Source organism: Malaclemys terrapin, chromosome 6 (assembly GCF_027887155.1).
Source record: "Malaclemys terrapin pileata isolate rMalTer1 chromosome 6, rMalTer1.hap1, whole genome shotgun sequence".
Classification (NCBI taxonomy): domain Eukaryota; kingdom Metazoa; phylum Chordata; order Testudines; family Emydidae; genus Malaclemys; species Malaclemys terrapin.
In genome coordinates this window covers 2,828,523-2,854,797 of record NC_071510.1, presented here as the reverse complement: position 1 = coordinate 2,854,797, position 26,275 = coordinate 2,828,523, and the positions used below count along the sequence as shown (strand labels likewise).

The 26,275-nt window shown below is 42.5% G+C and overlaps 1 protein-coding gene across 1 annotated transcript in view; it reads left to right on the top strand.

Annotated features, from left to right (window-relative positions):
- RAD23B (RAD23 homolog B, nucleotide excision repair protein) overlaps positions 1–26,275 on the top strand; it is a 54,324-nt gene that overhangs the window by 4,920 nt on the left and 23,129 nt on the right. The window contains exons 2-4 of the mRNA XM_054031724.1: positions 20,625–20,706; positions 23,497–23,576; positions 25,636–25,913. Coding sequence (XP_053887699.1) covers positions 20,625–20,706; positions 23,497–23,576; positions 25,636–25,913 — 440 coding nt within the window. The remainder of the gene's footprint in view (positions 1–20,624; positions 20,707–23,496; positions 23,577–25,635; positions 25,914–26,275) is intronic.

Genomic DNA, 26,275 nt, shown 5'->3' with positions numbered 1-26,275 from the left:
CCCCCCCTTCTCTGGTACTTCCCTTTTTTACTAAAAAATATTCGGCTTATGAACGAGTATATATGGCTGTATGTTCACATCAAAAAGCCCTGTTCATAACAGATATCTGTGGTGATGTTGAAAGCTGTATCTTAGATGGCACATAGCTTCAGCCTCTCAAATTTTAGCATTACGGAATCTGCTTGGAGGGTAGGTTCTAACAAAGAAGGAATCCTGGACATGAAGCAGGTTCCATTGAAGCTGCAATGGGAGGAGGAAGGGGAAAAAGCTACAGTGGGGATGATGGTGTTGCATGCAGGGTTTCATTGAGTCAACATCTGTAGTGCTCCATCAAGGATGATATACAGCTCTTGGAGAGTGATAGGAAGAAATGACTACTCTAGCAGGGAAGGTAAAGGGAGATTTTGAGGGGTGGGGAGTAAGGCAGCAGGCTTACAGTGAAGCGTGTGGGTAAAACCTGTCAGTCAGAGGAGCACAGAGCCGAAGTAGAATCTGACAAATCTGAAATGCTTTTTCTGGTGATAAGCAACAGAGTCCTGTGGCATCTTTAAGACTAACAGATGTATTGGAGCATAAGCTTTCGTGGGTGACTGCCCACTTCGTCAGATGCATCACCCACGAAAGCTTATGCTCCAATACATCTGTTAGTCTTAAAGGTGCCACAGGACTCTCTGTTGCTTTTTACAGATCCAGACTAACACGGCTACCCCTCTGATACTGTTCTGGTGATGTAATCGCAAACACATATATGGGTGGAATCCCAAAACGTAACTCTGGTTCTTTTCTGAGGTCTGTCTTGTAGTGGTAATGTAAAATGTGTGAATCAGATAATGTTACTAAACCAAATAATCTTTTGGGTGGTTGAAACTTTACAAGTGGATTTATATGCAAGTTTGAGACTGAAAGACGTATTGGTCCCATCAGTTTCTAATCTCTTCAGTACTTCAGAAGTTTTGCTAAAGACTGTTTAAAAGCAGTTAATGAAGTGGGAAGGCCACAGCACTTAAAAGCACAATTGTGCCCTAACTGAAGTCAGTGGCAGTTTTGCCATTGAAATCAACAGGCGTGGCATCAAGCCCTAAACACTTGATTTTTGTGACAGATAGAACTTGGCATTTGTTCCGTATTCAAGAATAAAATGAGTGATAAATGTAATTTTTCCAAAATAATCTGCTTGAATTGTCTAAATTTTAGACTTGCCTTTAGTTTTAACAGATCACCTTGTGAGCAGATCTATACTACAAGCACTACAGTGGCACAGATCACCACTGTGTAGACACTTAGTGACAGAAAGTGTTAGCTAGGTTGATCTAAATGTTAGGTTTAGGCCAAGCCTAAGGTTTGGGAGTATCCCTATTCATCCATTCATCTATCTTAACTTGTCATTAGCTCTTTCCTAAACATTGGCACCAGCTCCAGTGCCGTAGTATGCTTTACGCTTGCTAGCGTGGCAGGGCACGCTTCTTGACTCAACAGCCAAGTTGTGGTGTTATGACATAAAAGTAAATACTGCAGTTCTGCTACTTTCATTTCTTATGGTGTGCTAGAAAAGTCAAGCATTTTCTTTCCATTCCAATAAATCTTCAAAGGGAAAAGTTGGCAATTTTAAACCAAAAGGGAATATAATGTGGCATGCTGAAACTGAAGCTGTGCTGCTGAATAGAGCCTCTTATGCGACGGATCTAATGTAATGTCATTTTTTTAAAAAAAACTTCAGAGGCTATCTTAGCAATTACAGGCTAAGAAACCTAACTTCATTACCAGGTAAATTGGTTGAAACTGAGTAGAGAACAAAATTATCGGACACATAGATGAACACGATGCATTGGGGAAAAGTCAACATGGCTTTTGTAAAGGGAAATTGTGCCTCACCAATCTATTAGAATTCTTTGAGGGTATCAACAAGCTTGTGGACAAAGGGTTATCTAGTGGATATAGTGTAACTGGACTTTCAGAAAGCCTTTGACAGGGTCCCACACCAAAAACTCTTAAGCAAAGTAAGCAGTCATGGGATAAGAGGGAAGGTCCAGTCATGGATCAGTAACAGATTAAAAAGATGGTAATCAAAAGGTAGGAATAAATGGTCAGTTTAAACAATGGAGAGAGTTAAATAGCGGAGTCCTCCAAAGAGCTGGACAGGGACCTGTGCTATTCAACAATAATCCTGAAAAGTGGGTAAACAGGTGGCAAATTTTGCAGTTGATACAAAATTACTCAAGATAGATCCAAAGCTGACTGCAGAGAGTTAAAGGGATCTCTCTAAACTGGGTGACTGGACGACAAAATGGCAGATGAAATTCAGTGTTGATATATGTAAAGTAGTGCATATTGGAAATCATCCCAACTATACATACAAAATGATAATATCTAAATTAGCTATTACCACTCAAGAAAGAGATCTTGGAGTCATTGTGGATAGTTCTCTGAAAACATCTGCTCAATGTGTAACACCAGTCAAAAAAGATAAGGTTAGAAACCATTAGAAAAGGGATAGATAATAAGACAGAAAATATCTGCATGCTGTGTGCAGTTCTGGTCGTCCCATCTCAGAAAAGATATTAGAATTGGAAAAGGTACAGAGAAGGGCAATGAAGATTATTAAGAGCAGGCCTGCACAACTCGTAAAGCAGCGTGGGCCATATTACTCCAAAGAAAACAGCTGAGGGCCGAAACCCACCTCCCCCAGCGTCACTCAGCCTCCCCGAAACACCCCCCCACCACCACCCCAGTGCTGCCCAGCCCCGCGGAAACAACCTCCCCCCCTCCCCAGCACTGCCTGCCCCGTGGAAACAAACTCTCCTCCCCCGGTGCTGCCCCACCGAAACAGCAGTATTGAACCTCGCTAATATGTTATAGCGGGTCCCTAAGGTAGTATAATTAAGGTAAAAGAACAATGTCTTTTTGCTAGAAGTAGAATAAAATCTTCCCCCCACTTTGTAATCAGTTGCCCTGTTGAATTAATGAGGTGTGAATGAGGAAGGCAGGCACCTCCAGACAGCTGCAACACTTGGAGAGGGGCTGGGAGCCAGACCAAGAACAATCAAACTTGTCAAGTGGGCTGACTAGAGAAGAGCAGACATACTGATGGCCTTGGGGTTTAGAAGCAAGCACCTTCCTTTGGGAACACCCTCTTTGCAGCATTGGGACAACCCCCAGCCCAGAGAAAAGCAGCAAAAAGAACCAATTTTTATGAGAGACAAGATCAGTAGCACAGGTCAACCACTGGCTCGCTGCTCGCCTCCTCACCCCCCCTCCCAGGTATAAAGCCCCTCCCCCCCACTGCCCGCCCACTCAACTCGTCATCCGCCTACTCACCTCCCTCCCCCCCGCCGCCCACTCGCCTCCTCAGCTCCCCCTCTGCCAGCTCACCTGCCCTCCTCCCCCACTGCCCACCTGCTCGTCTCGTCTCCTCCCCCCCCCCCCCGTCGCCGGCTCACCTGCCTGTCTGCCGCCGCCTTGCCTGCTCCTCCCGCCGCCAGCTCACCTGCCTGCCCTCTGCTGACCTTTTACCTTCTGCCGCTGCCCCCTGCCGCTGGCTCACGCTCACTGCCCACCTGCCAGCCAGCCGGCTGGCCCTACTCACCCGCTGCGGGCCTTATGTTATGCAGGCCTGATTAAGAGTATGGAACAGCTTCCATAAGAGGAGAGATTAAAAAGATTAGGACTCTTCATCTTAGAAAAGAGAGGACTAAGGAGGGAGATAAGAGGTCTATAAAATCACTAACTGTAGAAAAAGTGAATAAGAAAGTGTTATTGGTCCTTTCATATAGCACAAGAACCAGGGGTCACCAATGAAATTAATATGCAACAGATTTAAAACAAATATAAGGAAGTATTACTTCACACAACACACAGACAACCTGTGAAACTTGTGAAGGCCAAAATTATAGCTGGGTTAAAAAAAACTAGTTGGGTTCATGGAGGATAGGTCTATCAATGGCTATTAGCCATAGGGATGCAAACCCCTGTCCTGAGTGTTCCATAACCTGTGACTGCCAGAAGCTGGAGGACAGGGTATAGATCACTCCATAATTTCCCTCTTTTATTGATTTCCTCTGAAGCATCTGGCTCTGTCCACTGTCAGTGGAAGACGGGATACTGGGCTAGATGGACCATTGGTCTGACCCAGTGTGGCCGTTCTTATGTAAGTGGATCGTTACAACTAAGTCTGCAACATACCTTGTAGTTTCAATGATTTAATTTAATTTTCTAGTACCAGCAGGAACCACTAGGCCCGAAGTCATCTAACTTCTTTATTTTTAGGTAATATAAATTCATATGGGTTGGCAGACTAGTCATTAGTTTTAAGCCCTGTGTTGTTTTGACTTTACTGCTTTGGGATTTAACTTCTCTTGAGAAACTAGCAGTAAGCTGGTGAGGGGAGGGAGGGAAGGGGTTGAGTAAGATATTGGAACTGAAGTTCCAGCTACCATTCAATAAACAATTGAGGCCTTGGCTATCAAGGTAGGCTTTTTTTCATTACCTGCTTGGTTTTGTCAGTGTCCTTTTTGAGATCCTTCTTTCCTTTTTCTCTGTTGCTGCAATTTCCCCTTTGGCTGAGGAAGATTAGTGGTGGATACTCTGTCTACACTGAAGTCATGAGTGTGATTTGCAGCTAGTGTAGATATACTTGCACCAGCTTCAATCTTGGCAGCTCACTAAACGTATGGCAGTGAGGACCTGATGGCGCAGGCTTCACAAGCCTGCCTGACCCCTGGGTGCGTATTTGCACTGGTAGCCTGCGTTGCTGCACATCCTTCTGTAGTATCTGAAATGAGTATTTGGTCCTCAACTTTGAAGTGTTCCTATTAGACTACTGGACCAGCACCTCATCCTCTTAATTGTTGTTTCTTCCCCTTCAACAAGTGTGTGAGTGTGCTGTTGCAGAAGTGTGTAGTTGGGCCAAGTAATCCACCATCTATGCAGCCTCTCTTACAATTAATGAAATTGTTGCATCCCAATTAGCTGTGGAGTAAAGGTAGTGATTGGTTGAGTTACCTACCTCTGATATCACAATGGTCTAGGACTCTTGGCATGGCATTATTCTTAACAAAAAACGTTTCCATCATGCTTGTAGCTGTTTCCATCATTTAATACAGTATCAACAGACTTTCTAGGCTTCAGAGTGATAATCTTGGGATCTCATTATATAGAGCCCATGGTGCAAAATTCTTGTGATATAGTCTCTAAACTAATTAATTGCTTGAAACTGTCTCTAAAAACTGTCACAAAGGTCTTGTTAACTCTAAACAATAAGGGTATATCTACACTACAGCAGCACAGCTGCAGCTATGCTGTTGTAGTGCACGTACTACAGGAACAGAAGGGATTTTTCTGTTGCTGTCCCCATCTTCCCCTTCCCTCCTCTTCCCCCCCCCCCCCCTCCCTGATGGTAGCTACATTGATGGAAGAAAGTGCATATTTCTTGAGGACTCAATTAAATCTTGCTAGGTGATGTAGGGGGTTGTGCCAGGAAAACGCCTACTGCACTAGTAGCCTCATTTAACTGAAGTGTGAGGGTTAATGGATTTCAAGTGTGGGTTAGAAGGAGAAGTGGGTGTTATGTACAGACAGGAGGAAAAAGCGCAAGATCAGCTTCCTCAAACATCTCAAACTGTCAGGCCTAAAAATGGGCACAAGAATAAAAGTGCTGAACACTCTAATGTGGAGTTGCTGTGTTTGCTCTCTTAGATTTCTATCACCACATGTCAAACCTTCTCTCACAACTTTACAGTAGTGAAAGAGAAGATCCCTTTGTTTAGAAGTAGATATGAATCTAAAATTAAACTTCCATAATTGTGAAGAACAGTTGAAAGGCATCCTTCCCTCTATACAACTATTTTTGTCCTTTGTGGCTTTCTCCACTCCAAATATGTGGTTCGTTCACAAGTTACTTTTCCAGACATGCTAGCAGAAACACAAGAATGATCTGCCTATGAGGGGACTAATGTTCACATTGGTTGGAGGAAAAATGTTCTTATGAAGCTGTGCAGAATTCAAACCTGTCTATTTTCCTTTTCTAGGCAAGAAGATGTACTTGCGTGTCCTTCATCCCTGATGTCTTTTATCACTTTTCAGTTGCTATGTGGCATCTTGTTTCCCCTTTAAAGGCTAGTTACATTGCGCCTTTAACTGCTACTGCACAAATAGTTGGGGAAGCTGTGAAGTGTAAGGGCCTTCCTTATTTACAACATTCAAAAACCAGTCGGAGAACACTTCAACCTCCCTGGTCACTCGATTACAGACCTCAAAGTCACACTACTCCAACAAAAAAACCCTCAAAAACAGACTCCAATGAGAAACTGCAGAATTGAAATTAATTTGCAAACTGGACACCATTAAATTAGGCTTGAATAAAGACTGGGAGTGGATGGGTAATTACACAAAGTAAAACCTATTTCCCCATGCTATTTCCCCCCCCTACTGTTACTCACACCTTCTTGTCAACTGTTGGAAATGGGCCATCCTGATATCACTAAAAAATGTTTTTTTCCCCTCCTGCTGATATCCCACCTTAACTGATTACTCTCGTTATAGTTAGTATGGCAACACCCATTTTTTCGTGTCCCCTGTGTATATATATCTTCCTACTGTATTTTCCACTCCATGCATTGGATGAAGTGGGTTTTAGCCCATGAAAGCTTATGCTCAAATAAATTTGTTAGTCTCTAAGGTGCCACAAGTACTCCTCATTCTTTTTATTTTGCTTCTTGATACTCAGTGGATGACTCTGCAAAAATAGTAACTTCAAAATTCTACACTGTCAGAATAAACATTTAGTAGTGTAATTTTTTGCTTCATAATTTGTCATGCTTTCCTCCAAATTAAGATCTGTGGGCAAGGTGAGACATCCTTTTGAGAAGTCAAACTTGTATTTTTCTGTAAAGCACATTTTGCTTTTATTTGGAAATTCTGTTTGCTTCCAGTCTTATAGCCACAGTTTGAGTTCTCAGTCTAGGGAAGGGTAAAATCCAGTTCTCTTTGGTTTTCTAATCCTCCTCCGTATTCTGTGGCATTTCTTAATATAAATATATTGTATTCCATAAGTCTTAATTAAGGGAATGTTAAGACTGCATCAAATGCCAGAATATGCTCACCACTAATTTTGTTCGGATACATTACAATGTGGCCTTATAGGATTATTTATAATCTCTGAAGTACTGGGGACTCAGCTATTTTATAACCATACATGTTTACACCCTCTCTAATAATTTTGTATGCCTACCCTAACTTCTTAAACTATACATGTGATTTTTTAAAATTTTTTTTGTATTTTATATTATACTCCTTTCAATGATCACACCTTTCCTTGGGTGAAGTTCAGAGCATGGGCAATTAACTATCAAGCTAACTTTACTACAGACTTTTGGGGGCTATGTGCTAACAAAACAGAAATGTTCAATGAATATTTCTGTTCGTTATTTGGGAAAAAGTCCAGGTGATGTAGTTGTATCATATAATGACGCTTTCTATTCCAGTAGTAATTCATGAGGATGTTAAACAGCTGCTACTAACGTTAGTTATAAATCAGCAGGTCCAGATAATTTGCATCCAAGAGTTTAGAAGAGCTGGCTGAGGAGCTTGCTGACCCATTACTGTTGATTTTGCTAAGGTGAAAATTTTGGGAATGTAGACCAGAGCTTTGAAAAATTTACCAGACCTACCTGTGAGAGGTCTAAACTGTCTACCCAGATAGGCTCAAGATCTAGCAGTGAGAAATCCAGTTGCATTTCTCTTCTCTTCTGTCCTGCTGTGCCAATCCTCCACAAACTTTCAGGTATTGGGAAGGCAAATAGAAACTTGACTCTTTATCTCGTGTATCAGCTTTTGGCTAGCAGGTGTCTGAAATCTCAAATCTACCCCTGCTTCTGCTGAAAGAAGAAATCTTACACCCACCTTAGTCTTGACTACTGGGCAAATAGACCTCTGTTCTACCCCCTTTCCTGGGTTCTGGGTTTTTTTTTTTTTTCTTTTTTAGCCTTTTCTCTCTCAAATAACTTCAGTGCTTGCCTGTAATACTCAGACCTTTTTCCTGTCATCAGCAGAGTGAAGTTGATTCGACTCTTACTTGTGTGGCTTCATTCCTGCCCATAGGGTTTTTGAAAATTAGAATTGAAACTTAAGTGTTAATTTCCCCTTGATATTGCTTGAGAAATCTATGGACAAGCAGTATCACTGCAGCTGCCTCTCAGCATCTGAAGAAGTGGTTTACACACGAAAGCTTATGCCCAAATAAATCTGTTAGTCTTTAAGGTGCCACCGGACTCCTCGTTGTTTTTGTGGATACAGACTAACATGGCTACCCCTCTGATTCTCTGCAAACTGTGAGGGAAGAACTGCATTAGTTTAAATTTGGTACACCTGCAAAAGCATAGCTTCACAAACTGAAGTCTAGAAGCTTTTTAAAGAAAACGATTTGGGTTAGTCTTCCCTCCCCCACCCTCCATATGCTTATCAGGGACAGAATCCTATTTCCTACTGGCAAATGGACTTTAAAGTCCTGGTATTGTCTCAGGTATGTATTACTGGTATGAGAGCATGGCAGAAACATCAAAACTAATGAACCAGGTTGGGTTAATAGAACTTTCGTTCTTTCTCACTAAATTGCCATGTCTCTAAATGCAACTGTCAAGGCAGTTTGCTATTCTGTTCCTGGTCCAGAGGTGGTATATAAATTGAGGATAAATAAAACCTGGCGTCCCATGTAAAAGGCCTTACTGTAAAGTAGGCTAATGTCAACCAAGACGGTTTTTGATACTTCTACTAAAAGCTGGAGCTAGGTATCCCCTTACCAGTGAAGTTGTCTTAGGTTGTCTTCACTAGAAATGCTGCAGCTGCTCCTCTATAGTGCTTGTTACAGTGACGAGAGGGATTCCCCCATTTTTGTACTTAACTCCCCTCCCCAAGAGGCAGTAGCATCAACCTAACGCTGTCTACACTCGGGGAAAGGTTGGCTTAACTGTGTCTCTCAGGAGCATAGTTTTTTCTCACCTTTGAGTGATGTAGCTGGGTTGACTTAACTTTTTAGTGTAGACCTGGCCTTGCACTAATATACTGATTATTTTAGTGATCAGTGAGATGTTGGTCCATTGTCTTTTAGTATTCTTGGTGGAGGGGAATGAAACCTGTTATACTGGTCAGTTTACCACTTCAGGCTATCAGTCAGTTTGTTTCTTGGTCTAGCAGCGATGGCATGGGCTGACTTTGAACACACACTATAGAGCAATCATCACAGTGCAAATATCCCTTTCAAAGGCTAGACGGCAATGCTTGAGAACCAAAACGCGGACACTAGTCCACTAGTTTGTGTTCAAAGTGAAATACAAAAAAAGTATAAAATGCTTTGGTTTAAATGTTTTGTGAGCAACCTATAGAACTTATAAGATGCGTAAGAACTTTGTATATGCTTTGAATCCACTGATCCTGTACTTAACAATCCATTTGAACTGGAAGCTGCTGCTTCAGGCGTCGTCGTCTTAGCCTGTGCGCAACGTGCCTCAGGTAGTATGTGACCAGGATTCACCACCAAGTTTGGTCTGCTGGTTGATCATTAGCTGGGCCGGGTACCGATGAGTGTGCCATAAATGCTGATCCATCCCTCCCCCCCCACTGCAGTAACTGTGGATCAAACGGTGGTAGAAAAAACAAATGAAGTGAATATTCCCAGCATATTGAATTAAATAAAACCAGACATCCCTTTTAAATATTTAACATTTGTAATAACAAAAGTGATGATTACTTCAAAACAGTCTACTAGCCCCACTTAAGAGCTAGAGTCAGACAGGCCATTAACATAATTTTTGTCCACACTGAGTATCTTGCACTGATTTAGTTGCAAAGTAAAAACTCAGTGTAATCAAAATCTTAGTTTGAATATAGATGGTTGCCTGGGACTCTCGCTGAACTTTGTAGCAGCACTGTAAAATGCAATTTTTAAATCAGTAGTTGACTTATTATTTACCAAGGATTCATCCTGGGAAGCCCTTGGATGTGTGCTAGGTATTTTTATTTGTGACAAGGAACATGACAGTTCCCACCAGACTAAAACTTTTTGCTTTTAAAAAGTCACAAGTGAGATTACAAAAAACAAGTAACCACTACTTCTGTGAGACCTGTGAACAATTTGAGGTCACTTTACTGCTACATAGTCATCGATGAACCTCTGGGAATGGTGACAGTTCAGTTTAGTGGTAGTGCAGAAACAAACAGTGGGTTGGCTAGTAGGAAACTTACTTGAAGTTTCTAAAATGGTGCCCTAAATAGGGGAGAGCAAAAAATCTATTAAAGCATAGCTTGCAAACTTACATCTGCAAAGCAGTTTGTTACTCTGTACTGTCCCTCACTTATGACCTAAGTTCCCTGTAAACTGTGCTGCAGATTATTTAGTGACACGCAGGTGCTCAGGGAACCCACCCGGGAAATGGCCGGGGGAGGGATGCTCCTCCACCAGCCCCAACCTGCCACTGGGGCGGCACTTCAGCCTCAACTATGCTGCAGCCCAGACCTGCTGTGGATGGGGCACCCCTACATCTGGCCGGGATGCCGCGGCCCGGACCCAGCCACTGCTGGGGCCTTATTGGAAATCCTGGGAGGTGGGCGGCCCAGCCCGGATGCGGCAACCCAGCCTGAACCTGGGCGGCCCTACCCGGCCCTGTCGTGGGGTGCCCGTCCCCAAACCCAGCCCTGACCCAGACCTGTCATGGCCGGGGTACCTCTCCCTGAACCAAGCCCTGACTGGATCTGCAGGGGCCAGGGGAAGGCAACTATCCTTTGGCCCCAGCCCTGGAGCTGCCGCGGTGGGAGAGGTGCCCAGGTGCTGCTGCAGGGAGAGAGGGCCGGGGGAGTCCTCTCTCCATGCTGTAGCCTCAGAGCACCCCCCTACACCCCAAACCCCTCATCCTTTCCCCACCCCGGAGCCCTCTTACCCCTGCACCCCAATCCTCTGCCCCAGCGCTGAACCCCCTCCCACACCCCAAACCCCTTGGCCCCAACCCCACCACATGAATTTTGTTTTGTGCACTGATATGAAGGTGATGTGTCACGCATCACCTCCATATTGATGCACATAAATTAGGGGGAACACCGCTTATGACTTGCAAAAAGAAATCCCTGTAGGTTGAAAGGCGTCAGCTGAAAGCTGACGTTAAAAACAACAACAAAAAGTTTGAGGGGGAAAATCTGTTCATGCACTCCAGCTTTCTGCCTTTCACAACTCCAATTACTGCTGCACTTTCCTACAACTTGAATAGCAAACTGAACTTTGAAATTTGGTTTGTAAATAGTGCTCATTTGACATGTGCACAATCAGTTTACAATTTTTTTAAAATAAATAAGCATGCTTTGTATATAGGCATCTAAGATTTTTATTGGATCCTAATGATACAGTGCTCCCCCTCAAATATCACAGTGCCCATTTCCTCTGCTTAGACTGACAGTCAAGGCATTGCTGTTAGGCATCCGCTGGGTGTAGTGTTTGTATGCTGATGCCTGTAAGTGTCTATTGAAACACAGCCGTCTGTAAACTGTTTCATCCTCGACATGAGGGAATTGTGAATCGTGGATTTTTAGGGTCTTCAAAATCTTTGATTGGTCTGTGCAGTATAGGTTTTCATTTGAAAAGATATGAGTTCCTAGCCATCAAGTGCCAAGAGAGCCATCACAAGCAAAAGATACCTGCCCCACTAGCTTTGTAGAAACTGTGTCCAGCCAAACAATACATAGAAAGGTATGAACTTGCCTCTACCACCTTCATTAAGCTTACTGTCATGAGTACAACTTATTGGGACTACTTAAATGCCAACTGCATTAAACATGGGTAATTTCTCTTAAAAATAAACCAAACTTCATAATGCCATTTTTAAGGTTGCAGGGTGAAAGCCAGAATGCAAAAGGTAAAGCGGTAATGTGACCATTTTGAATAATCTGTGTAGTATACGTTTAATTCTTAAGAAAACAGGAATAAAAAGGACACGTTTACTGTGAGTTACTGTAGTGTTGCTTTAGGAACCTTAACTCTTGCATTTCCTGACTTTCTACTTTGCATTAACAGCATTTTTACCTTGTGTAAAACATTCAACTTCTATATCTTCAGAGCAACTAGGTGCAGATGATAAATGAGGATCCTTGAGGGTGTTGGAGGCTGTGGAGCTAATGGGGAGAATCCTTTGCTTACTCTATAGTGAAGCCACTAGACCATTAGAGCCGAGTTAAAATCAGCAATGCATTAAATATAAGAACTAGATTTGTTGCAAACTATTACAGTGGTAAGGGGGTGAGGCGCTTTTTTCAAAAGCGTCAAAATCCAGGTTTTCAGGATGTTTAAATTTGCTGATTGGAAGAATTCCCATACTATTACTTCATCTCCAGTTGGGGACTTGAAGGATTCAAGGGCTATTACGTGCTATAGGTTCTGCCTTAATCAGTGGTATGTGTGAGGGGCATCCCCTCAGTCTGCATGACCAGTAGCTACCTTGCTACGGTCCTTCTAAACTTCCCTAGCTGAATGAAATCAGTTTGCTACGAAATAATTTGTGTAAGGCCTGCCCTTCACTTAAAAGCTAGGTTGACATAGCTATTGCGTTCATGGATGTGAAAAAGTCACACCCCCAAAGCTGTAGCTATAGTAAGCTAACCCTCAGTATAGATGTGGCTAGGTTGACAGAAGAATTCTTCAGTTGACCTAGCTATCATTGCTCAGTGAGGTAAATTACCTATTGCGATGGAAAAGCCCCTTCCTTCGTTGTAGGAAGTGCCTATGCTGCGGTACTACAGTGGTATAGTTGTGCTGCTGTAACAGCTGTAATATAGACATGGCCTAAGTATTAAAAGGATGGAACTCTAAGCAGTGGAGAAACACTTCTCGGTCCTCAAGAGTTGATAGCTGTATTTGGCTGCTAGATTGGGTTGGAGTCAAGCTTTGCTCTTTGGAAAGGGGTTATATAGAATGCTTACTCAGCAGGCTGGATATCTGCCTGGTTGGTGTGTGCTTTGAGAACAGTGGTCATAAGGTTATGGATGTTTCTTTAGTTGTCCTTCTGCCTCTTTAACATTGCTTGCTTTTCAAATGTACAAGTCAGTTTAAGTTTTCACTTCGTCCCCTAATCTGGTGGTACCGCTGAGCAACTGGTGTGTTTGTCTCCTCTCTACTCAAAGATTTAACTTTGTAGCTCTTAGTGAAACTTGAGTTGCTTAATATTTCTGTGATCAAATGGCTTAATATAAAATTGAGTCATAAATAATGAAACATGATTATAGAATCAATGGCAACCATGACACAAGTCTAGCATTACTCATAAGCCCTTTGCAGGTGAGAAGAGTCTTGGCTTGATAGTCCAAAAGACCAGGGGAGTTTACAGTTGCAGAAACTAATTATAGCTGGAATGTCTTAAGGAATTTACTTCTGTTTCTAGCAGCAGAAGTCTGTTGGTTTCTGTACTGAATACATTTTGTGACAGATTACACCTGTACTGACTTGGTAACAGCAGAAAAACTTCTAATTCTGGTTATTTTTCTGAGAGAAACAACCACTTTAAACTTAAGTAAATGTAGAGGAGTACTTGTGGCACCTAAGAGACTAACAAATTTATTAAAGCATAAGCTTTCGTGGGCTACAGCCCACTTCTTCGGATGCAAAGAAGTGGGCTGTAGCCCACAAAAGTTTATGCTCTAATAAATTTGTTAGTCTCTAAGAAACAGAGGTCCTGTGGCACCTTTGAGACTAACAGAAGTATTGGGAGCATAAGCTTTCGTGGGTAAGAACCTCACTTCTTCTTGGCATCTGAAGAAGTGAGGTTCTTACCCACGAAAGCTTATGCTCCCACTACTTCCGTTAATCTCAAAGGTGCCACAGGACCCTCTGTTGCTTTTTACAGATTCAGACTAACACGGCTACCCCTTTGATACTTAATCTCTAAGGTGCCACAAGTACTCCTGTTCTTTTTGCGGATACAGACTAACACGGCTGCTACTCTGAAACCTGTCATTAAGTAAATGTGTTTCTTTAGGGTGTGATTGAGGTCCTTCAGGTTTATCGAAATAAGTGTGTATATTTTTAGAAATTGCTGTTTTGGAAGCAACTTGAGTATTGCATAAAATGGTAATAAATTCAGCTGGTCAATAAAAATTCTCTTAATTTATGACTTAATTTGACCTTCAGTTACACCGATGCATCCACATTGACGTCAGTGGAGTAGCACAAGCATGACTGAGGATAAAATGGCCCACAATGTCAGAAATTAATATATGCCTTGTTTTTAAACTGATGGACACCTATAGGCTTATCTACACAGGGATGTTCAGGAAGATTAATCTGAATTTGAAGGTGTGAATTTAAAGTGGATTTGTTAAAATGCATTAAATAGTTCAGAATTAGTGGCCTTAATTTGTCTTCAGAAGTAAATTCAGCTAAACCAAATTAAGGCCACTCTGATTCTGAATGAGGGTGTTCACATGGATTTAATGCAGTTTAACTAATTCACTTCAAATTCACACTTTTAGTTAATTTGGATGAACTTTTTCCTAGATGTCCCTGTGTAGACAAGTCCTAAGTTTGAGATAGTTTGAAAGAGCAGATCAAGACTGGTATTGTACTGTAATGACACATCTTATAGCTTGTGACGGGTTGGATCACAGAAACCCCCTTGGAAGCTGCCACCAGATGTGCAAAGACTACCCCTGCTTCTGTTTTCCCTGCCAGCTCAGGACTCCAGCACCCTGTCTTGCTGAGCCAGACACTCCCGTCTGGCTCCAGACACAGACCCAGGGTCTGAATCACTTGTCCCAAAGCTGCAAGTTTACCTGAAAACAGCTCGCAGTAGCGTGCTTGTCTTTAGCACTCAGATGCCCAGCTCCCAATGGGGTCTAAACCCAGATAAATCCGTTTTACCCTGCATAAAGTTTATGCAGGGCAAACTCATAAATTGTTCGCCCTCTATAACACTGATAGAGAGATATGCACAGTTGTTTGCTCCCCCAGGTATTAATACATACTCTGAGTGAATTACTAAATAGAAAGTGATTTTATTAAATACAGACAGTAGGATTTAAGTGGTTCAAAGTAGTAACAGACAGAACAAAGTAAGTCACAAGCAAAATAAAATAAAATGTGCAAATCTATGCCTAATCAAACTGAATACAGGTAATCTCACCCTCAGAGATGCTTCAGTAAATTTTCCTCAGACTGGACACCTTCCAGGCCTGGGCACAATTCTTTCCCCTGGTGCAGCTCTTGTTGCAGCTCAGGTGATAGCTAGGGGATTCTTCATGATGGCTTCTTCCCTTCTCTGTTCTCTTCCCCCCTTTATATATCTTTTGCATAAGGCGGGAACTCTTTGTCTCTCTGGGTTTCCACCCCCCCTCACTGGAAAAGCACCAGGTTAAAGATGGATTCCAGTTCAGGTGACATGATCACATGTCACTGCAAGACTTCATTACTCACTTGCCAGCACACACATATACAGGGAGACTCACAGGTAAATACAGCCATCTGCAGACAATGGGAGTCCTCAAGATTCCAAACCATCATTAATGGTCCACACTTTACACAATTACAATAGGCCCTCAGAGTTACATTTTATATTTCTAGTTTTAGATACAAGAGTGGTACATTTATACAAATCAGATGATCACACTCAGTAGATTATAAGCTTTGGAATGATACCTTACAAGAGACCTTTTGCATGAGGCATATCCCAGTTACTTAAATTCACTTATTACCGTATTTTCTCTAAAACTATCTCAGTTACATTATATTGACCTATTATCAAGTTTTTATAAAACCATATAGACTGCACAACGTCACATAGCTTTTTTTCAATTTACCATCGATTTACTTCTTGTGAACAAATTGTGGAACACTTTTTAATTTTATATCTTATGGCTCAGTCTAGTCAAAAGTGTATCCGTGGTCTGGTGTAGAAGAGTGTGGTTTGGCCCTGCATCCTATGTGGTTTTGTTAGGTAGGTAGTGTGGTGGGTTGTTTTTTTTTTTTTTTGGACGCATCTGAAGAAGTGGGTTTTTTACCCATAAAAGCTTATGCACAAATAAATCTGTTAGTCTTTAAGGTGCCACTGGACTCCTTGTTGTTTTTGTAGTTTTTTTAGATATCTCCAGTATTTTTTTTTTTTTAAAACACCTTTTTAGAATCATAGACTTTAAGGTCAGAAGGGACCATTATGATCATCTAGTCTGACTTCCTGCACAATGCAGGACACAGAATCTCACCCACCCACTCCTGTATCACACCTGTGTCTGACCCATTGAAGTCTTCAAATCATGGTTTAAAGACTTCAAGGTGCAGAGAATCTTCCAGCAAGTGACCCCTGCAGAAGAAGGCGAAAACCCTTGTTTTCAACTCATTGTTCAAGTCATTAGCTGAAATTTAGTCAGAAAACAACCCTATCTATTGCTCTTATTTGGTGACCATAATTAGAACATTGATCTAAACTTTGTCTACAGTTGCACTTTCATTGTTAAAACTTTTGTTGCTCAGGGCTGTGGAAACCCCCCTTCCTCCGAATGACAAAAGTTTTAAGGACGAAAAGTGCCGCTCTCCTGTGGACAAAGCAACCGCCCCTGGGGGGTGGTTTTATTTTGTCACTAGGAGAGCTTGCTCCCAGTGACCGAGCAGCTATACTGTGCACCTTACCAAACCATTGTAGACTTAGCCTTAGTCTCCCAAAGGAAGGGAACAAAATCTACAACATCCTTGCAAAATGGGTGTTAAACATGTAAGTGGAAGATGAAATAGCATGGTCAAAGGGCAGGGCAACTGCATGTGGTGGCTGAGTTTGAGTGTGACAGCGATCTGCCAAGTTCTAATTAGTTCAGCTGCTAATGACAGCTTTTAGTCTTAGCCTGTAGAGTCCCTAAAACTTTTATCAAACTTTCTTACAGATCACATTTACAGGTTTGTTTATTGTGGTAACAAATGATACAGACTTAGGCCTTGGCTACACTTGCAAGTTACAGCGCTGTAAAGCCTCCTCCAGCGCTGTAACTCGCTCCCCGTCCACACTGGCAGGGCACTTACAGCGCTGTATCTCCCTGGGTACACCGCTGCAGGTACTCCACATCTCCGAGAGGAATAATAGCTGCAGCGGAGTGACTCACAGGTGTGAGTGTAAACACTTGCAGCGCTGTACTAATCACCTTGTCAAGTGGCCAATCCTCTCCATTGTTGTGACCGGCTGCAGGAATGAGGAAGTGCCGGTTTCAAAGCTCCTACCACAGAGAAAAGCAAACAGATTGCAGCTTGCTTTGAGTGAGTGAGAGAATGAATGAGCAGGGGGCTGGGAGTTCGGAACTTGCAAAATAGAGAGCGGACATGCTCCAAAAAGCGCTCTTTCTCCCTCCACACTCCCTGTCACAATCCACCCCACCCCACCCCGTTTTGAAAAGCACGTTGCAGCCACATGAATGCTAGGATAGCTGCCCATAATGCACCGCTCCCAACACAGCTGCAAATGTTACAAGTGTGGCCACACCACTGCACTGGCAGCTGTCAGTGTGGACAGACTGCAGCGCTTTTCCCTACTCAGCTGCACGAAGACAAGTTTACCTCACAGCGCTGTACAGCTGCAAGCGTAGCCAACGCCTTAGGGTCTGACTAAACTGCCCATGTTACAGCACAGCTGCGGCAGCTCTGTGACGTGGCCAGTGTAGTCACGCTTTATGGCCGGGGGAGAGCTCTCCTGGTGATAAAAAAAAAAATAACCACCCTGAACAAGGAATAAATACCAGGGAGGGAGAGGAATTATTTCAGCTCAGTACTAATGTGAACACGAGAATGAATGGCTATAAACTGGCCGTGGGGAAGTTTAGGCTTGAAATTAGACGAAGGTTTCTGACTGTCAGAGGGGTGAAATATTGGAACAGCCTTCCGAGGGAAACGGTGGGGGCGAAGGACCTGTCTGGTTTTAAGATTAAGCTAGATAAGTTTATGGAGGGAATGGTTTAATGGGATAACATGATTCTAGTCAAATGAATAGCGTGCCATCGCTGGTAAATAGTATCAATGGCCAATGAGGGTCTGGCTGGAGAATCTTGCCTACATGCTCGGGGTTCTACTGATCGCCATATTTGGGGTCGGGAAGGAATTTTCCTCCAGGGTAGATTGGCTGAGGCCCTGGAGGTTTTTCGCCTTCCTCCGCAGCATGGGGCAGGGATCGCTAGCTGGAGGATTCTCTGCTACTTGAAGTCTCTAAACTACAGGATTTGGGGACTTCAACAGCAGAGTCAAGGGAAAGGGTAGGGACGGCTTTGTGGCCTGCATCATGCGGGAGGTCAGACTAGATGATCATAATGGTCCCTTCTGACCTTAAAGTCTGAGTCTATAAGGAGTGGTAGCTTTATCTCCTGGCGATAAAGCGCTGTCTATACTGGCGCTTTTCAGCACTAAAACTTTTGTTGCACGGGGGGTGTGTGTGTGTGTGTGTGTTTTCACACCCCTGAATGACTAAAGTTTTAGCGCTGAAAGTGGCAGTCTAGAAATAGCCTAAGTTAATATTTCAAAAACAAGGTTAATGTCTTTCAATCTCAAGAAGTAGTCTAGGAAGAATTGACATCTGAACAGTCATGGTTTTGTGGACTCCATGTAAAGCCTTTTTGGAGTAAACACTAAATAATAAAATGCCAGTTGTATCCAAAGTAAATGTAATGCAGCTTGCCAGCAAGTCAATAGTATTGCAGGAAAAATTCAGAGGGGAATAGAGTGCCCTTTATAAACAAAGAAAATCCTGTCCATGGTAAAGCCATGTAGGGGTCATGGAGTTGTAACAGATCCAAAGTCAAGAACCTGGCTAGTTTTCCAATAGAAATACAACTGATTAGCTGGGAGGCTGATATGAGAGAACTTCTGATAGGTCCCAGGGCAGCATGTCTAATGGGAATATCAGCACAGACTTCTCCCCAGCAGCTGGAAAAAGAGGAAGGCGCGACTTCTCGCGTGAGTTTCCCTTGGACAGTGGGCTCTCATTTCTAAGCCCTGTCAGGAGAGGCTGCTGGGAGACAGTTAAAATACTAAGTGTGTAAAATGTATAATGTAGCAGAAAAAAGATGGAAGAAGCAAAGTTGGGGGGTGGGGGCTAGGGAACTGGAGAGGAGAGGCAGGAAGAACTACAAAACAAAGTGATGCCAGGAAAGATACAAGAAACATGTAAGGGCAAATGTTTGACAGATTTCACCAGTGTTAACTTGACAGCTTTTTGTAATACGTAAGTTAAGAAATCTATCAGATATTGAATCATAAGCATTTGAGTATATTTCGGCTTTGGGCTAGCATTAGTAGTAAGCTGCATTTGAAAATTAAACAATATTGATCATGTAGCAGCTACATAGGGCACAAGTAGTATTGACTTAAATTGTGATATTAGGATACAAGTATCTTTTGCCTTGGTCAGTAAGCATAGTCCTCTGGGTTAGGCATGTTGTGCACTTTTCAACCCCAGTGTCTATTTTTACTGACCCTGCACCAGCTCGTGTTGTATACTTTGAAAGACAAGTATGGAAATCCTTTAGAAGCTAGATTAGTTTGTGGATGCATGGGTGTGACTTTCAGATGTCACGGTTCTTGTGAACTGTCAAGGGATAAATGCAACAAATGTAAAATGCTTTCGGGTACACTACACTTGAGTGTTTATATTTAACATTCTAAGTGCATTAGTATAAAAACATTTCTTTAATTATGTATTCTGAACAGTCATTAGTGATCCTTTTGCACATTACTACCAGAATATAGTCCCTCTGGATAGGAGTCATCTAACTTCAGCAGCAAAACTGGACAACTTGCCCCTCACAGTGGTCTAGTACAGTGGTTCTCAAACTGTGGGTCAGGACCCCAAAGTGCATTGCAACCCCGTTTTAATGGGATCACCAGAGCTGACATTAGACTGGCTGGGGCCCAGGGCCAAAGCCCAAGCCCGAACTCTACCACACTACGCCCAAGCCTCACTGCCCAGGACAGTGGTGATCAGCTTACAGGTCCCCCAACTGGGGCTTAAGCCCACCATCCTGGGGCAGCAGGGCTTGGGTGGGCTTAGGCTTCGGTCCCTCCTCTTGGGGTCATGTAGTAATTTTTGTTGTCAGAATGGGGTCACGGTGCAGTGAAGTTTGAGAACCCCTGCTCTAGCAGATCACTTAGTGATTGAAGACAGTGCAACTGAATTTATAGATAGTGAGCTCATCATTCTATTGGGGGGGGGGGAATATTTATTTTTTTAAATCTCTTGGCTACTCTGTGCTTGTCCCATGTATTCTGAGCAAGTGCTTTAGGGAAGGGCCACTAGGAGTGATACCTCATTTCTTTAATGAGCACTTTCTGCGTCAAATCTCCTCTTCACTTTTCATTGAATTCTAGATCTGTATTTCATATTTGTCAGGGGAGTGATTGTAATGTGACACTGGATTGTAACTCTGATTTGATTTAGTAGAAAATCCCTCAAACAATATTGCTCCAAGAGGAGGCTGGAAGGGAAGCTCTTTGGCAGTTTGACTTTTGTGACAATGTTCCAAACCTGGGATTGAAATACACTGTCTATTTGTATCTGCTGTTCTGTTGAAACAAACACAGTGTTAGTGGGATTTGAAGTGTGAATCTACTTTCCTCTAACAAGAATTTTGTGCTTTAGGTGAAGGCGCTGAAAGAGAAGATCGAATCAGAAAAGGGGAAAGATGCTTTTCCAGTAGTTGGCCAAAAACTAATTTATGCAGGTAACATCTGCTAAAGTAAAGATTACGTCTGAAACTGACAAACTTTCTGCTTTTCATTGACCTCTTACTCCATATCCCCCTGTTCCAAGGATTAGGATTTTGTTTAGCCTTTAGAAGTACTAAAAAACAAAACGAGCTGTCTCATCAGCAGAGGGAGTTCTTGGTATTTAGGGATCAGCTCTCAGTAGTAGTTTTCCAGGTGCATCACAAACAATCACCTAGAAACATACAGTATATACTCATGAGAAACTGGCTATGGAAGATAGACATTAGGGTTTAAAATCATATTCTTAATACTTGATGCCTGAATTGCGTGGTGAAATCCAGTGGCTATGTAACAACCATCTAGTCTGACCTCTTGCATAATGGTCCCTTTTGGCTTTAAAATGTCTGAATCCACTCTCCTTACTTCTCGTAGCTTCATTTGAGTTCAGAGGATACTTATCTCAAGGACCAAAATACTCTCACAGATTCCGTCTTCTCCTAAAAAAGCCTTGTTGATATCCTTAACATATTGGAAGCAACTGCCTTGACCTCTCCCCAACACAGCAAGGTGGGATTTCTGGAACTTAGAAAAACTGTTTGTTCTCCTTCAGAGGCAAAAAAGTCCTTAAATTGGAGTTAAGGCTGAGTGCACATGTCAATAACTTAAGAGAAAAAACACATAGGGACGCTTAGCATAAATAAAAAAGGAAATAGAAAATTAAGATTAAACTTGGAAACCCCACATTTGAGATAAGGGGAGAGACAGTAAAGGCAGCTGTTCTGGATTCTCTTCACATCTCTGGTCCTGGAGGGCTTAAGTCAGGCAGAACAATAACAAACAGTCAGGAAAGTCCCCAGGATAGTGAAATGGACTTGTCTTGCCTGATTTGTTCTTATTGACTTCAGTTCATAAAGAGGGATTTCTAAATATATTAACTAGAAAACTTTCGTCATAAAATGTCTCATGCATGTATTTAAAATTGCATGCAATTCTGAAACTTCTGTTGGTTATGGGGCTGAAAAATCCTGACACAGCAGGGCACAGGATTTAACACAAGTAGCTGCACTTTTGAGATTCTCAAATTCTTATGTCTCTTTGGCAGCACTGTGCAAATTGACTATTCCAAATAAAATTGTATAGGGACGATAGGGAATAAGCTACAGAATTAAAGTCTGAACTAAGGAGTCAAGACTCACGTTTCCATAATCCTAGCTTGCACCATTATTGCTCAAAGATTTTTTTTTTTTTTAATTTAGAAGTAAGGTACTGGTGGTGTCATTGTGTATGGCATAAAACCCTTTCTTAGGAAGGTGAGTGGGGAGGGCCCGTTTTGGCATTCCGTGTGGCTTTTTTTTTTTTTTTAAGCACTGTGCTAGGCTTTGGTTCAACCTGGTGGAATTGTTGTGGTTTGCTTTAAAAAACAGTAAACTGCTCAAAGGTGAGGATAACTTGGTTGTAGTCTCATATTTATATTACAGTAGTCCCTGGAGGCTTTAACAGAGTATTTTTGGGGATTTGGTGCAGAGTCCTGTGCATACAGGTGGTGGTAGTTCCTTTCCCATACAGCTTACAAGATAATAAAGGATCCTCAGTGGGCAAATAGACCAATGCAAATGTCCATTCAGACACTGCATCCACGTTTCACCTTTGGTGTTCAAATGACCAAACCATTTAGGACTCAAGTCTACCTTCAACTCCCAGGTGGAGCCACATGAGTGGGAGACTGTTCTATTCATATCCTCAGTGCCCAGACTGTGTATACCACAGGCCAAGGAAATATCCTGCTAACTACAGCTGAGGCAGCATATTGTTTTTAAACCCCACTGTAAAAGTGCATATGTATGTTAGTCCCAACCTTTCCTCAAGACTTGCTGCCTCTGCAGGAAACCTGACTGTTAGAACTGAGATGATTGCTCAGTTTTATAGTAGGATAGTATTCACTAACCTTATCTCACTTAATTTCTCAAAGACTAGAGTTCTATAGTGATGCTATAACTGAAACTACTTTTACAGGATATTTATGTAGTATAATGAAGTTTTAAACCAAGCTGGTATAAGTGAACTTAAGCAGAAGATGGTCATATATACTTAATAACAAAAGATGCTAATCAACAATGGTGGTGCAAATTAGAAAAGCACCACTGTTTTTTTGTCTTGTCTGTACTTTAATCTTTTTGCAAGACAGGATGAAAGAAAGGTTAAGCCTGTTTCACATAAAGCCAGTATTTGAGTCTCCTAAGTTTAAATTGGTAAAATTGCAGAGTCACAAGCTTGCCTCATGCAGATGCATTTACGCTGATCAGTTGCTGGCTCTGGAAGGCTAACAAAGTCACAATAAGGCAGTAGGCTATAAAGCATGGAGGATATTGACATTTTTTTTCTTTATCTTAAGCACTAGGCAAATTTAAATTATTTGATTGATACAGTGAAGTATTTTTTCTAGTGTTTGAAAAGATCAGCTTTGAGAAACGCTGAACAAAACCTTTTCCTTGAGATGACAATCCTATTTTCAATATTATGGAACATATTTGACACTGTTGGTGTAGTGTTGAAAATGTTGTCAGAATAGTCAGAACTGGCTTCAAATAACTTGTGCTATAGAAGGGCACAGCAGGAAAATTTTATTTGGGAGCTCTGCAGAGAGAAGTTTAGGGGTAAAACATTTTTCTTTGGCTTATGCATATTCAAGTGCCTGCATATAGCTATTTTTTAGGTACTTGATACTGTTTGCACTAATGGCATATTAAGATGAGCTAACAAACTGTTAAATGACTTCTCAATAACTTTTATATTGAATTTGCTAGGTAAAATCCTTAATGATGATACTGCTCTTAAAGAATACAAAATCGATGAGAAGAACTTTGTGGTGGTTATGGTGACAAAGGTAAGTTGCAATTTTCTCATCAAAGTCACATCCATTTTGTAAAGAGCTCTTACTGTGGTTCTCAGCGTTACACATGTAAGTGCATACCTACAGAACCACTAAAGTCTATTTAAGTTATCTGAGAGTTATGTTATTCATGAACTGTGTGAATAGGGGAGATTCAGAGTTGAAACTTTGTCCTTTATCCACTCCACTGTGCATAAATGTTGCAGCATGTAATAATGAACACCAATACTAGAATGCAAAAATCTCCAACAACATTTTGATGGCTCCTGGGTGATAAGTGGAGTTTGAATTTTACAGTCCACCCTTTCTTACAATCTCCCCATGTTTCATTCTACCTACTTGGGTTACATTCCTGTCCTCCTGTTCATGAGTTCATTCACTAAAGAAGGAAGACCAGTATTAAATCCTCAGGCTCAGAACTTCCGAAGTTTCTAGTGGCTGCCTTTCAGAACTCATGACTGTGGTCCTTTGTGTCAACTTCAACAGTTTAAACTAGGAAAAAACATGATTTGTTCAAGGAAGTGGACCTGTGAATTTTGACAGCTATGGCAAATTAGAGGGGACCATATATGAGGACTTAATATTGAATGTAAATAAGTTTTACATGGTGGTGAGTGGTAGGGAAGAGATGATTGTAGAAATCATCATGTTTGTAATAGCAGACCTGTCACATATTGCTAACTAATTTATATTAAAGACACTGCATGACTTCGGTGGTAACTATATAGCTAAAATGTTCTGCAGTGTTTTGAAAATGGTGCTCTAGTACAGGGGCGGGCAAACTTTTTGGCCTGAGGCTGCATTGGGTTTCCAAAATAGTATGGAGGACCGGTTAGCGGAGGCTGCGCCTCCCCAAACAGTCAGGCGTGGCCTGGCCCCACCCCCTATCCGGCCCCTCCTGCTTCTCGCCCCCTGACAGCCCCCCGGGAACTGCTGTCCCATCCAACCCCGCTGTCTCCTGACAGCCCCTGGAACCCCCACCCCTGACTGCCCCCCGTCACCCCATCCAACCCCTCCTCTCATTTCTGACTGCCCCTGGAACTCCTGCCGCTGACTGCTCCCTGCTGCCTCATTCAACCCCCCCTCCTTCCTGACTGCCCCCTGGGGACCCCTGCCCCCATTCAACCTCCCCTGTTCCCCACCCTCTGACCGTCCCGACCCCTATCCACACCTCTGACCACCATTCCGAACTCCCCTGCCCTCTATCCAACCCCCCCCGCTCCCTGCCCCCTTACCACGCTGCCTGGAGCCCTGGTGGCGCTACAACTGTGCCACCCAGAGCACCAGGACAGGCAGCCGTGCCACCCGGCAGCACAGAGCACTGGGTCCGGTGGCGGAGTGAGTTGAGGCTGTGGGGAAGGGTGAACAGCAGGGGAGGCCAGCCTCCTGGGCCAGGAGCTCAGAGGCCGGGCAGGAGGGTCCTGCGGGCCGGATGTGGCCCGCGGGCTGTAGTTTGCCCACGTCTGCTCTAGTACCTAGGCATACTGGTAGTGGGTTAAGCTTAATATTAAGGATTTACTTCTAATCTTAACTCTTGGTACTTTACCTTCCAACAAATTAACAGTTAAATGTCAAATTTTCATTTTATCAGCTTATTTCAAATTTGTGTGGTCACAACTTGCACTCTCTTCACTCGTCAAAAATCTGATGATTTCCACTATAAACATTGTTGCTTATATAATATTTAGGAAATGTACATCTTATAAAAATGAGTAGGCATTCTTTTAATGTATTTGGATTTGAATGTACTTGATTATGAAGCAAAACAGGAAGCCTCTAACATAGTCCTGGATGTTGTAATTATGTATTAAATAAATATTTCAGTTCTGATTGCAAAATGATGGCCTTTAAAAATGTGTATCTTTAGATGCTTAAGATGTTGTAAATTTAGGTTTTTCAACTATACACCTTCATATTTTTAAAACGTTTTTTATAAAATCCACTAAATGGAGAGTTTGAGTTTGCAAGTTACTATCTAAAGCCTAACTGGTCCTTGCAGAGCATGCTTAGAGCAGGAATGTGCTATCTTAATTCTGTTTCATTGTTTTTGTAGCCCAAAGCAGCAGCTGCTCCAACACCATCACCAGCTACAACGCAGCAATCAAATGCTACCACTACTACTGTTAGTTCTACTACAACAGCTGCTGCAGCCCCTGCACCAGCTCCTCTACCAGTCCCTGCTCCTGCTCCTGCCCCAGCCCCAGCCCCTACCCCTCCAACACCAGCTGCAGTGGCTTGTGAACCTGTACCTGTAAGTGCCACTAAAGAAGAGAAACCAGCGGAGAAGCCCGTTGAGGCAACAGCTGCTATCAGCCCAACATCAACTGACAGGTATGAATGGGCCACTTGGAAATTGTTGAAACCATTCCATGTGAAATTGGCCATTAGTCTTCCCTTTAGCTTTGATTTAAATTAAATCTGCCACTAAAGTGGGACATGGAGTGAAAAGATGGCTAATTATTTTTCTCTATTACAATAGTTTTTATATGGCTGTCTGGCCGGTGTGAAGCTTTGTAAAGTGCACTACCTTTTTTCAGGGAAAGGACGGTTTTATGATTGAATCCCAGCCCTGTGGGTTTCAGAAATCTAGGTTCTATTTCTGGCTTTCTCACAGACATCTCTGACCATGGATGTGTCACAGAATTACTGTGACTCTGTTTTCCCATCTAAGCTAAGTATACTTTCCTGTTTCC